The 12,500-nt window shown below is 41.4% G+C and overlaps 1 protein-coding gene across 12 annotated transcripts in view; it reads left to right on the forward strand.

Moving 5' to 3' along the window:
- The window catches only part of C3G (C3G guanyl-nucleotide exchange factor), a 50,623-nt gene that overhangs the window by 26,381 nt on the left and 11,742 nt on the right, over nucleotides 1–12,500 (forward strand). For 7 of the 12 annotated variants that reach the window (XM_046614636.2, XM_069134002.1, XM_046614632.2 and 4 more), the window contains 7 exons: nucleotides 8,550–8,958; nucleotides 9,056–9,286; nucleotides 9,391–9,576; nucleotides 9,665–9,972; nucleotides 10,804–10,920; nucleotides 11,493–11,812; nucleotides 12,002–12,209. In XM_046614636.2, the coding sequence (XP_046470592.1) occupies nucleotides 8,550–8,958; nucleotides 9,056–9,286; nucleotides 9,391–9,576; nucleotides 9,665–9,972; nucleotides 10,804–10,920; nucleotides 11,493–11,812; nucleotides 12,002–12,209 (1,779 nt within the window). The remainder of the gene's footprint in view (nucleotides 1–8,549; nucleotides 8,959–9,055; nucleotides 9,287–9,390; nucleotides 9,577–9,664; nucleotides 9,973–10,803; nucleotides 10,921–11,492; nucleotides 11,813–12,001; nucleotides 12,210–12,500) is intronic. The other 5 variants (XM_046614627.2, XM_046614639.2, XM_046614634.2 and 2 more) reach the window with 4 other exon arrangements.

Genomic DNA, 12,500 nt, shown 5'->3' on the forward strand with positions numbered 1-12,500 from the left:
TTTAACATTTACCCGCGAATTCGATTTAACCCATATCATTGCGTAATCACCATACTGTACATCCAGCAGGTACCTATTATACATCATGTGTATACCTACTTATTGTTGAATCCAGCTAACTGGGAAACGGCGCACTTGCTGTTCTTGAATTCCGCTGGATATTGCCTCCCTAATTGCTTCATTATTGGTAGGACGTGCGTCCAGGGCGTTGATTGAACCTCCGGCGATAGGGACGACGAGTTCCATGAGCTCGTGTCCGGTGCACCGAGGTCGCAATAAGCTGCTAGTAGGTTAGGTATCTGTCCGACACATTAACGCTGTCTTTGATTTACGTCATGACCATCTGTCGCCTTACAGTTCCTGCAGAGTATCGCTGTCACTTTCATCATGGTCTCAAATCGCGTTTCGGATTTCAGTTTGACGTGTAGGATAGAATTTCGCTGTCAGTCTTCTCCACAGTCGTCATTCAAGACACGAAGTTTGATACGCCCTCTCAGCTTTTGGTTTAAATCAATTTATTGGGTATCGTTAGCTTGCAAGCTTGAATCGTAGTATTCATACGCGGGTGTGAACGATCGCTATGAATAATTCAGGTCGCACTGTCGCTCGAATAAGGCCTTTAGGCTGTAATGATTGATCGAAAAAAACTGCAGAGTTAAGAGCCTCGGTGCTGAATTGATCACTTTGCTCTGGCAGAGGTGTAACAACCTTGTTTGCCGCAGATTTGCGCCCCCACACAGGAAGCCGAATCATTGCCAATCAATGCGGTGTGTAACTAATATTAACCTCCTTTATTGTTATGATCGCGAAATTGCCATCTCGACAGAGAATCTGGCTTTAGTACTTATGCTGTGAAATAAATCCTACATTGCATATCAAAGTGCTGTACAATCGAAATCGTGGATCTCTTTTGTACAAAGATCCTCTTATCTTGCGTTTGAATACGATGGCTATTCTAGCTATCCCTACTGGCAATGTTAACCACCGCTTAGCTTTGCCTATGACTGACAAGTTGTTTGAAGCTGAAAAACTAGGAGACCGGTATCTGGACCACATGTTTCTAGCGTCAGCGTGACGGTATGGCAGACTGGTTGCCATCCTTCTCGGCTACTTACTACGCCTCAGGCCCCTAAATTTAGGAACGTCCAAAAGCGTCCGTCCGAAGCACAGCTCCGCAATTCCCACATTTCAGAGTTCCTAGGCTCTCGCTTTCTCCTTCTCTCCCTGAGTTACGCGATGCTCGACTCTCGTAGGAAAGTCCTGTGTTCTTCCTTCTCTAAATTTAGACACAGTTTGTTCGGTTTTTGCTGTACGGTGGCTGCAACTGCAACTCACGGGTCTTGTCCAACTTGCTACGTAAATCAGACACGCTTACCACCATTCGACCAACCAAATATCTCCGCATACTTTACCAGGGGTGCCAACTACGCTTTGGTGGTAGTTGGTACATCGCCCCCAAAACTATTTCAGTATAATGCTCGTCAGCTACGGAATGCAACCGAGACGATGTTACCTTGTGGAGCAGAACTTTGAGTTCTCGGCGAGTAACTTAGTCGTCACCCTTTTCATGGTAGTGCAAAATTGAGCCTCCTCTGCATTGGATTTGTCGCGTACTATCCTAACTATGGTCAGCATAAAACGGTTTATCGATATCGGAATCCCAATTCACCCAAAACCGAGTTTGAGAGACCTGCGTGGAAATGTAATTAGTACAGAATGTGTCAATGCCTCGGATATGTACAGCTTATTTATCGATGTGATATCGCTGGTGGTTACCACCGCAGCTTGTGAATCATCATGTCCCTTATACGAGGGTCTCGAGGTAATAGAATGTGTCGACAAAGCTATTACCCAAAGTGCGGTGGCTATAACACGAAATGGGTATACCCGTGGCATACTGCAGGTGCATGAATTGCAGAGGATCGAGCCAAATGAATTCCGTAATCGAAAATCCATTACAGTGGATTGTCGGGTCGCGGGAACGGGTCGATAATCAATTAGAAGGAAAGGCAATTATTGGCCCTTCAAAACGGAAGTGAAAGGTTACTTATAATTCCACGCTTCTTTTCACGACGCTGCGCTGTGCAGAACTTGGAAACGCAATAATCAATCATTCAGGTTTTCTTAGATGGGTTGAAAATTCGAAAAACTGTCTGCAGGAATCTGGACATCGAAATTGCCTCTTCCGTTAGCGAGTCGCAGGAACTACCGAAATCCATACCGAGGTAATTGGATAGGATGCAGGTGAACATGCGAAATAAAATCACTGCTGATGGGAGTCTCGATAAGAGATTGGCTATTTCCAGATCTCGGAATTGCCACGTCCAGCCCTAAGATCCTCGTTTGTCTTTTCGAAATCTCCCCATCAGCTATCGATCTCACAAGTTTAAAATAGTATTCTGCTCCCACAGCTGTGTCGTCGACCCTCGTGCTTAGCGGCACCTGTGCTTCTGCACTTGGTCCATCAATAACAAGAAATGGAATGTGAATAAACGTGCTACATTTCGAAGACTGATTTTAATTTCGAATACTAATTTCTTCGCAAAATTTCCATGAGCTTTTTTATGTATTCATTTATTTTTTTTTATTTCGAACCAATTATTCTGAATAATTTGGCATGTTTCAGCATCCCATTGACACATGAATCACTGCTAATACATCGCAGGACGATCTCCTTAGGAGAAAACTCACGATTTCCCTGCACTCAGAAATGCGTGTAATAATGAATAAATAGTCGCGAGGCATTCTTGAAATTTTTCTGACTGGTAATAGCTAGTATATCCTGATCGATTTCAACTTAATTCTTGAATTATTGTTACAGTACTCCTGTAGTTTTGTTTGTTACTTTATTAAAATGAACTTTAACTACTTATATCTACATTTGAACCTAAGTGATCTTCACTATTTGTAATTGATGGTAAAGGGTAAGGAATCCTGTTGAATGCATATGTGCAACGTCAGAAAATATAATTTTATTTTTGAAAAATGTGTTGGAAGCTAATCCATTGTCGAAAAAATGACTGGTTTCCAATTGGGCTGGGACAAATTCGCACCTTTGTTGAATCGAAAAGTACAAAGTGAATTCTGTTTCCAACTCTATTAAAAAGTAGTTGAAGCAGTTGGTCAATTTTTGGAGAAAATCTGTTAAATAGATTCAACACGTTCTTTCTCTTCGTGTCATATGCAATTCGTTCCAGAGTCTGTTTGCATTCGCTCGACCAACTTTCAGATAACATTACACTTTATATACAACACAATATTACATAAAATCGGGCATGAAACCGTAATATCATGTATGTAAAAATTTACAGCTCTAGACTGTTACGGATATATATAGCTATGTAAATCCAATTACCATAAAGTGATGGAACGAAGATTGTATTCACCACGTTGCGAGTAATGTGATTTGCATTGATTGGGATTCCCCCGAGATAAGTGATATTGTTTTGTAACCCAGGTGTTTTCTTGTTTACAGTCAATTTGTATTTCCTTCTTCTTGATGATGGTATACAGCATTTTGCATAAATATCATGAGTACTAATAAATTACTTACATCGTTCAGTTTTCAATATTTGTTATGTTTAATGATTGCTTTTCGACTTTTTGTCTTCTTTAATGGTTTTAAAGTTCATGAACCCAGCATGCGCATACTATTCGCTTCAACAAACTCTGCTCATCAGGCTAAATTATGCAATTTACTAGGTTATTAATACTTCAGAATAACCAGGAGCAAAAAATGGCAAGACGTAATCCTCCAGTGTTAATGTAAACACAGTTTACCGACGCAGTTAACGCCATCAGGAACTCGACTCGACCGTTAACTAGATATAATTCAGCCCTAAATTATCAAGTACGGATATCATTTTCTAAGATGAACTGCACAGTACCTGAGAAAAACCATTTGTGTAACTTGTTGGGGACCGTAATGGTTCCTATATTCTTTTTCCGAAGGACATTATACATCTGGAGAAATACCAAACAGACGGGAGACTGCAGCCCCTTATGGGAAGTGCTAAACTTTGCAGGAGTTCGACTACGACTGTTATGGCCCTTATCTTTGCAAATTCTGCAACGCAGCGCAGCACTGTATCTCAATCCTTAGGTCAAATGTTCTATCCATCCGACCTCTAGGACTTTATTTCGACTTTGCTGTGTGTGATACTGTGCGCATATACGTTGTTATTCCAAAAGATAAAGTCGGAGGGGCCTAGATTAGTTTTAGTAAGCCATAACTCCTGCTGCCCCTTCTTTCCTTTTCCGCTTTGCTGCGGCATGGGAAAAAGCTTTGGTTCTCTCGCGCTAGGCCATTGCTGCCACTTTATGGGCAAGCTGGTAATTCAAAGTTATTGACCGTCTTCAGTTTATACTTGATCCAAAAAATTCTACATTCTCATTCGTTGTATTCAATATTCTCATCTTGCGCCAAACCTGATGAAAGCCTTACTTCAACTAAGTAAAAGACATATTTGACCTGCTTTGTTTTCATTATGACATTTCGCAAAGGACTTTCACTGAATCCTCAATACATTGTTACACTTACAATCAGGCTAACAACTCTCGATTTTTTTACAATCCTTGGACAAGCAATATTTCACCGCAGACGAAGCGGAGCTTGCGAGGTTTATTCCAGAGTGACAGAGAATTCGTTGTGATTCATGAACGATATTCTGGAGTCTATCTGGAGGTACTAGGGAGCGTGTAACGAATCGTCCTGTGTTTGCTTGCGCGTGCGCTGTTCGATCGCGATAACGCGGTATATTCAACCCGATACTCCATTATGCAACAGAGCCTTGTCTACGTTGTATGGCTACCGCGGTGTAGCCAGCATTGAAACGTGCTTGGGGAAGGAGCGGATAATGGTCCTGAGGCTGGGGCTTCCCGTCCCTGCAGTGATGCGTTGTCATACATTCTAAACAAGGATTCCGCCTTATGTTTCGATTGTAGGTATAACGGCTCGAATCAATATCAAATTTGAAACTTTGAGATTGCTCTGAAGATTCGAGTTCAGCTCCAAATTATAATTTCGTCACGTCTGTTGATCGGTCATTTTATAATGGCAATACTTTATCACATGCACAGTGATGTTTCACTATTCCGATTTCGATTCGACGCTGCAGCTCCTATTCCGCGCGATGTTTTACCATATTCCAAAGAATAATATTCCATTTGTCTGGTGCAATCAACCTCGATATTCAGGTTTCAATGATTATCCATGAATGGAGCTTGATTTCCCGCAAGCTCGGATACCACGAAGTTGTAGAGGGTATGCGGAAATCGCATCTACACATATAACCTATATGTGTATGGGGCATTCCACGAAGTATCGATCAAGATCGGAAATTGATATTTTCGGTTTAAACCTAATTGTTTACGCGAACGACTGATTGAAGAACAAAGTCTTTATTTTTTTTCAAAATTTTTCAATTATTCGTATCTCAGATATCGCTATTTTGAGACCGCCCTTTTTCTAGAACCAGAAAATTTCAAAATATTCTAAGAAAACATGACATCATTTTTGAGCCCTATTCAAAGATGAAGATTTCATTGCAGCAAAGGTTGTATTTCAAAAGTAATGAAAATTTCAAAAATTGCTCCTTAAATGCATTTTTCGTATGAAAATCCATTTCCATATAACATGGGTCGAAAAAAAATACATGTATTAATTCACAGAGTTCAATTCGAAAAAAGAGTAACTACCCAGGTCTTCGCTAAGTAGTGCACCGAACGTCACGTCCGAAGCACATATACAATAATGTTCATTAATGGGTTTCCAGTGGTTCACTATTTTTTCGGAATCAGAACTAGAACGAGTTTCCTTTCTAAGTAAATTTTATGTGCCAATGACTAGTGACGCAAGTGACAGGAGAAACAAACGATACGTTTATCACAGACACACAAAATTTTATAGAAAGAAAACTTCGCTTCTGTTTTGATTCCGAAAAATAGTGAGCCACTGGGAACCCATTAATGAACATTGCTGTACATAGAACATCTACTTTGGAAATGACGTTCGATGCGCAACCTAGTAAAGACCTCGATAGTTATTTTTTTTTCGATCCATGTTGTATCGAAGTTTCTTGTTCATTTTTATATGAACACTTCGTCATTTTTAAAATCCAACGTCTGTTGCGATGGATTCTCCATGTTTGAATAGGGCTCAAAAATTATATCATATTCTCCTACAATTTTCTGAATTTTTTCGAAGATTAGAAAATGAGTGGTCTGAGATAGCAATATTTCAGACACGAATATTTTGAACATTTTTTAAAAAGTATGGGCTTTGTTGTCGAACCAGTACTTTCGCAAAAATAAAATATTTGAATTGAATCGTAAATACCAGTTTCCGATCCTGATCGATACTTCGTGGAATGCCCCCCCCCCCCCCCCCCCCCCCCACACACACACACACACACAAATCCCTTCCGTCCGTCTGTTATGTAGAAAAATACTCACGTGAATCAAAGTCACTGACAGGCAAAGAGTGAAAACTCTTGAAAACGTGGTGATTAAAAATTCGTCAACTACGCACGTCGTTTGATTTAAATTGTCCTGTTGAATCGACGAAAGGACAGGTTAACCGCTGGTTTCGGCAGTGCTAAAACTCATTCGTTTGAATCTTAACAAGGAGTTCGAAAGTGTCGAGCGTACAGTGAAACGTGTGTTTTAAATAAAATAAAACGGAGCTGTTACATGGAGTGGGTAATGCGACCGCTCGTGAAAGGGGTTTATATTATAGGTACTGTTCCGTATTTCCTTGTAATTTTTATTTTTTTTTGTAATCGACTGGAAAACCGGTCGACTTTTCATGTTCGTGCAGCGGTTACAGTGTCCAACCTTATCATTATTCAGATATGCCGTGCATAATATCTGGTAAACCGTCGTGGCGTTGAGCTTACGGCGATAGAATATCACTTGAGTAGTATCAATGCGATGAACATGGCGTGTGTATAAATTTAAAAAATTAAAACGCCCTACTGGGTGCGGTGACTTCCGGGTAATATACACGGCATTCCATTTATAGATATAAAACTGGATCGTGATTTTGTCCTTGACATAGTTTTCGACTTTACATGAGCGTCATCCCCATAAACTCATCTTTCCATTGCAGTCCCTAACGGCATTGGCAAATCGATAGCTAGATTCTTAGGACAACGTCAGGGAAATTTGTAATCCTCGAATGCTTGACCAGGTTGTAAAATTTATCAGGAAGCATACCATTCTAATCTCAGAGAGAACTCTAGAATAATAATTTTTAGGTTCACACGCATTTTCATTACGAGGGAATTCAATTCGATGGATTCGTCTGATAGAACAAGAGCACCGATAAACTTTTGAGTCCTGTAAAGAGTCACACGGAGAAATTTATGTCACACCATCTGACGGTGTGGGTATTTGTTGAAATGGTGGATTGAAATTTATAGCTAGTTCTCAGCGACGATACGATGCGCCGTTTCCCCTTTTCCTGTTTCTTCCATGTCTTTCTGCGTCATCCTATCACAATTCGTTTCTTTTCCCATTCATATCCGCATAGCGTGCAGATACCATAAATCTGAAGTTTATGTCGGTTGGGGCTTCGAGTGGCAAACGAGATCGCAAAATCCCACAATTTTTCACCCTCAGTGTAGATCTGTAACTACATTATTCAGGCTTTGGCCTTTGATCGAGTGCATTCATTCACCTTGAGCGCAAACATCTATCCGGTTTTTTGCATGATTCCTGATGTGATAAACTAAATAAAATGTACGTTCTTTGCACTCTTCCATAGTTGCCACTTGGCTCTGAAGTTTTTCCTTGTTAGAAATGTGAATGAAGCACTCTTACTGCCTTATCTTGGAGGAATATCCCGTCCACTGTATGACGTCTGACGGTTTTTATCAATCTCTAGTTCCTAACTAAAATCTCAACCGCGAATACATAATGGAATCAGTCCGCCAGTTGTGCAGTGGTACAATACACGTCACGTTATTGTTTGGTTCACATACGGCTTCGATCAAACCTCTTTTTTAATTATAAATTGGCTGTTACGGTCAGCTTGCAGCAGGCAAGTGTAAACAAACGAATTCAATTCGCCGTATCGCTAATTGTGACCCAGCAGTTAAATGGCCTGCAGTGGAGTGTCAACCTCTGTATATTGTATTCAAATTATTCCGAATACCTATCATATCAGGCGTTGGGTTATTCAAAATGGCCGCAAAATTTATCAAATTAATAGTATTCGCATGTATCAAATCCATGCTCAATGTTCAAATAGACTTACTGCATATTTTGTTTTCCGATATTTCTGTTGTGGTAAATCTTCTGAAGGCATGGTGCCATCAGATGAACTTGATGAACCTACAAATTGTGTACCTTTTTGACTGACAATGTATTGCGCAACTTACCTGATGTAACTACAACCGGAACTCTTGATGTGAATTCGCAAAGTCACTTGGAGTAATTTATCTTCCTGAAGTCTTGAGGTGTTCACGAGTAAACGAATAAAGGTGACGCTTCCAGTAAGTTGAAAAGAATCCCCGTTTAACAACGAAAATCTTTTACCGATGTTGCAGAAGTCGAGGAAAGGCACAGCGGGAAGGCTCGGGGCGGTAAATTGGCGCGACGAGCACGGTCCTTCAAGGAGGACTTCCTGGAGAAATTGTCCCATATGCGTTCCCCCGGTGGAAGTAGCGGCAGCGGGGGTGGGGCTCCAGGAGGCGGCAGTAGGACCGGGACTCGCGCCGCCTCGCCCTCGTCCCCCAGGACGTCCCGGGACAAAAACACCGGCGGAGATCCTTTGGAGAAGAACCCGCTCCACGATCTGCACAGCCATGTCCGACAAGTTCAGCTAGCGCTGTTGCACTTCCGAGACGTCGTGTCGAAGAACAAGCTCGAGATGCTTCCAGGGAACGGCACGATCGTCCTGGAAACTGTCACCACGATACACACTGTTTTGAAATCCTATCTGCTCTACGAGAACAGGTGATTCCTCGATTCCGAAGGTCGCCAGGAAACTGGCCAAATGGCTTCTGTTCGGAATACAATCTTGATACTTCCTTTTCTTGTGTATCCGGTATAGTTCGACCTTGGGATCGGCTACGAATCAAGTTTACCAAGCATTGGCACAACTGTTGAAGCTCTGCGACGACGTCTTGCTTCATGGTGACCAGTCTTCGGCTCTGGACAGCGACAACGTAACCCATGTGATCAGCTTGGTCGAGGAAGCCGTCAAGAATCTGGTCAGTCTGGCGCAGGAGAAGATATTCAACAGGCAGAAGCCTGCGCCGATAACGACGAATAACAGGTACAGGTACTGATTGTGTCATTGACTGTTTGTGTTGTTCTTGTACTCTAGACAGCCTTGAGTTCTTTCCAATCAAGCGCTGACCCATTCCATTGCATTCATTACCGCAGAACTTCTGGATTTGGAGCGGAACTCATGCCACAACGAAACTCCTTACCCGACATTCCACTCACTCCGAGAGAAAGACAGATTCTGGAACAGACTGCAACCGCCAACACTTTGGTTCGAAGCTCGCACAGTTCCGAATCCATACTCAGGGACTCTAGTCCGCCGCCTAAACCACCGTTGCCGGATAGGTATGCTTCATTCAACTATCGTTAGCTTCGTAGCTCGCAATCTTTGCTGTTGTTGTTTCGACAAAAATCGACTTGGCTACCGTTGCAGGACCAACGTATCCGCTTCCGAAGAAAACAGCTCCGCTGGACCACCGCCGCCACTTCCGCCGAAGAGGAGAACTCGAGCCCAGCAGCTACTCGATGAGTCGGAAACAATCCTTGCGTCTAGTCTGGACAGGGTTTCCCTGCGGAGTCGGTCGCCAGAGGACTCCTCGTCGCTTCTGAGCGCTTCGGCTGGAAGTCTGGATTCTGCCTTGAATCACTCACGGGATGAAGATGAAATCCGCGCCATCATGGGTCCCAATGATGAGTCTCTTAATGACAGTATGGATCTCAGTCTGATGGCTACAATTCAAGGTGTGCTTCATGGGTATATTATCACGTGAAGTCAGAATCTCTTCACTTAGGAAAATTTTTCGTTGAAGTGGGTATCCCTTTCGCCGATCGATTCCTCTTGCGAATTATCATTCGTATTTGAAGCTCGGAAATGAATGCCAACTCTGACGCTTCCGAAAGTAGTTACCATTTCCATGAAACCTGATCCCAGCAGTCACCATATAAGTAAAGAGGAACAGTGTGCCGGTGCTTAGTCAGCAGTGGAGTTCGGTGCACAGCCTGTCCAAGCTAGAACGTCAGTCCGTGTGTTTCTGCCTTGAAGTATCAAACGATTTGTTGGAGAGAAAATATTATGTCTCATGGTAGACCCACGCTTATTACAGATTACTAATACGTGTCTTAAAACCAGAATTATTCTAAATTACAATTATCTTCTAATTACTGCATTTATATACTATTCAAGGTTTAGTGTGAAATGAATAATACGTGTGATACATACAGGCATAAATTCTGATCCAGCAGTTTGTCATAATATACTAACACGACGAGGGTTTATGCATTTGAATGGCTATTTCATACGAAATTGGATTTAGAAAACAAAAAACGACTCAAACTAACTGCCCAAGTAAGTGCTGCACAAATAATCGGCAGACATTATCGAAAAGCACAATTCATTTGAATTCGCAATTTTATCAAGTTTCAACTGTTCACTACGAAAGCATTAACGAATTACTTTTCCGCAATATTGAAGTACGCCGTATCTAATTTTATTGCTAAAACAACATGCGACGGTTCAACATACTCTGCGGAATTTAATTTATGCTAAGGTCGATTTTTATTATACTTTTCCAGGCATGCAGGTGAACGGCAACACAAGCTGTGGATGCTGGGAAAATTCAGAACCAAATCTTCCTAGCACAATGCTGCTGGGTCAGCAAACTCCACAAGATATTCTTCACCCTTTTACTGGTAAGTACCATTCAATTGTGATGCTTGTGTGAGAATGTCAAATTGCACTTACCGATTTTGGAAATCAAAATTGATTATAGCCTAACGAACCCATTTCGTAACCTTGTCTGTAGGAATGTACAAAATCATTCAGACACTGTTGGTGTGGATTGCGAAAGTAGCAAGAGGGGGAAAAATTTCAAAGCTAAAATTACGCAAGAATCTCTAAATAGCCACAAGTTCAGGCTACATGTGGGCGTTTAGCCAGTCGCTATTACATCTATGAATGAGTAATGTCTTATATATTTTGGCTCCGAGCATTTCAGTTGTGTTGTTAATTGTGTCGTGTTTACACATGTCACTGTTCGACGCGTACTCAAAGTAAAGTTCAAAATGACTTTCAAGACTAATTCAACATGGGAAAACGTGAAATTATTCTTTCGTGAGCAGCGAATTTTATACTGCTTTGGTGTTTTGTTTATTGTTGTTAGATAGCTCGATAGGTCGATACATAAAAAATTTGAAGAATAGTTTGTTGAATGTATTAAATTGAATATAGATATTTTGAAATAATGCAATTTTAATTTTTTCAGGTATAGAGGGCAAAATGGAACGACTATCAACGCAGACTCAAGAGTCTGGTTTTGCATCAATGCACTCGCAGCGTAGTTCGTCTCAAAGTTACACGACTGCATCCAGCATGACTTCGAAAAGGTCTTCACAGCAAAGTAGCATAAGTTTTAATTCACAATCATTCAGTTCTCAACAACAATCGTTTTCCCAACAAAAAATATCTGCGGATAGTAACGGATCGGTTTTCTCTCAAAGGACAATCACAAGCTCAAGAAGCACCCATTGCACCACAAACATCAGCGGCAATGGGGATGCAGCCTTGCTTGAAAAACTGGTAAATGTGGGTGTTGTGAATTGTTTTATACTTTATAATTTTCACTTATATCCTGCTTTTCGTCGGCAATAAATATGTATGTCTGCACGACCGCCTCAATCCCGAAATTAATACTCTCTGTTTCCTGTCTGCAGTCAATTATACTTTCACACCATGACTGACAAACTTGTGCAACTCGTTACATATTTATTACAGGAACTTGACGGCGCTAGCAGACCGGATATGAACGGTATACCACCAGCCCTTCCAGAAAAGAGGTTGAGGCGTCGTAAGGAACGGCAGCCTTCGCAGTACGATAATGTACCTGAGAATGAACATTTGTCAACATGCAGTTTGCACACGACCAACAGCGATAGTCCAGACACAAACAAACCACCGCCATTGCCCCTGAAGAAACGGCACAGTAAGTTTCATCGCTCGTTTATTTCAAGCAATATTAACGGTGATCATGTAAAACCACGTATCTTGGGCTCCTCTATACCTGTTCAGTCATTTGTATAATTTTTGTTGGAATCTTTTAAAAAGTTTGCGACACTGTTTTTACATGGTCACCGTTTCTATTTTTCGCTTCTTTGTTATTCGGATATCTTTACCAAGGTGATATGTACTTTAGCTTGACGTGTTCATTGATTAATGTACATTTTTCAAATACTTTCTGGAGTCTCAAGCTCTGCAAGCTCTGTTATTATCCAGC

The sequence above is a fragment of the Neodiprion pinetum genome, chromosome 2 (assembly GCF_021155775.2).
Source record: "Neodiprion pinetum isolate iyNeoPine1 chromosome 2, iyNeoPine1.2, whole genome shotgun sequence".
NCBI classification, from domain to species: Eukaryota; Metazoa; Arthropoda; class Insecta; order Hymenoptera; family Diprionidae; genus Neodiprion; species Neodiprion pinetum.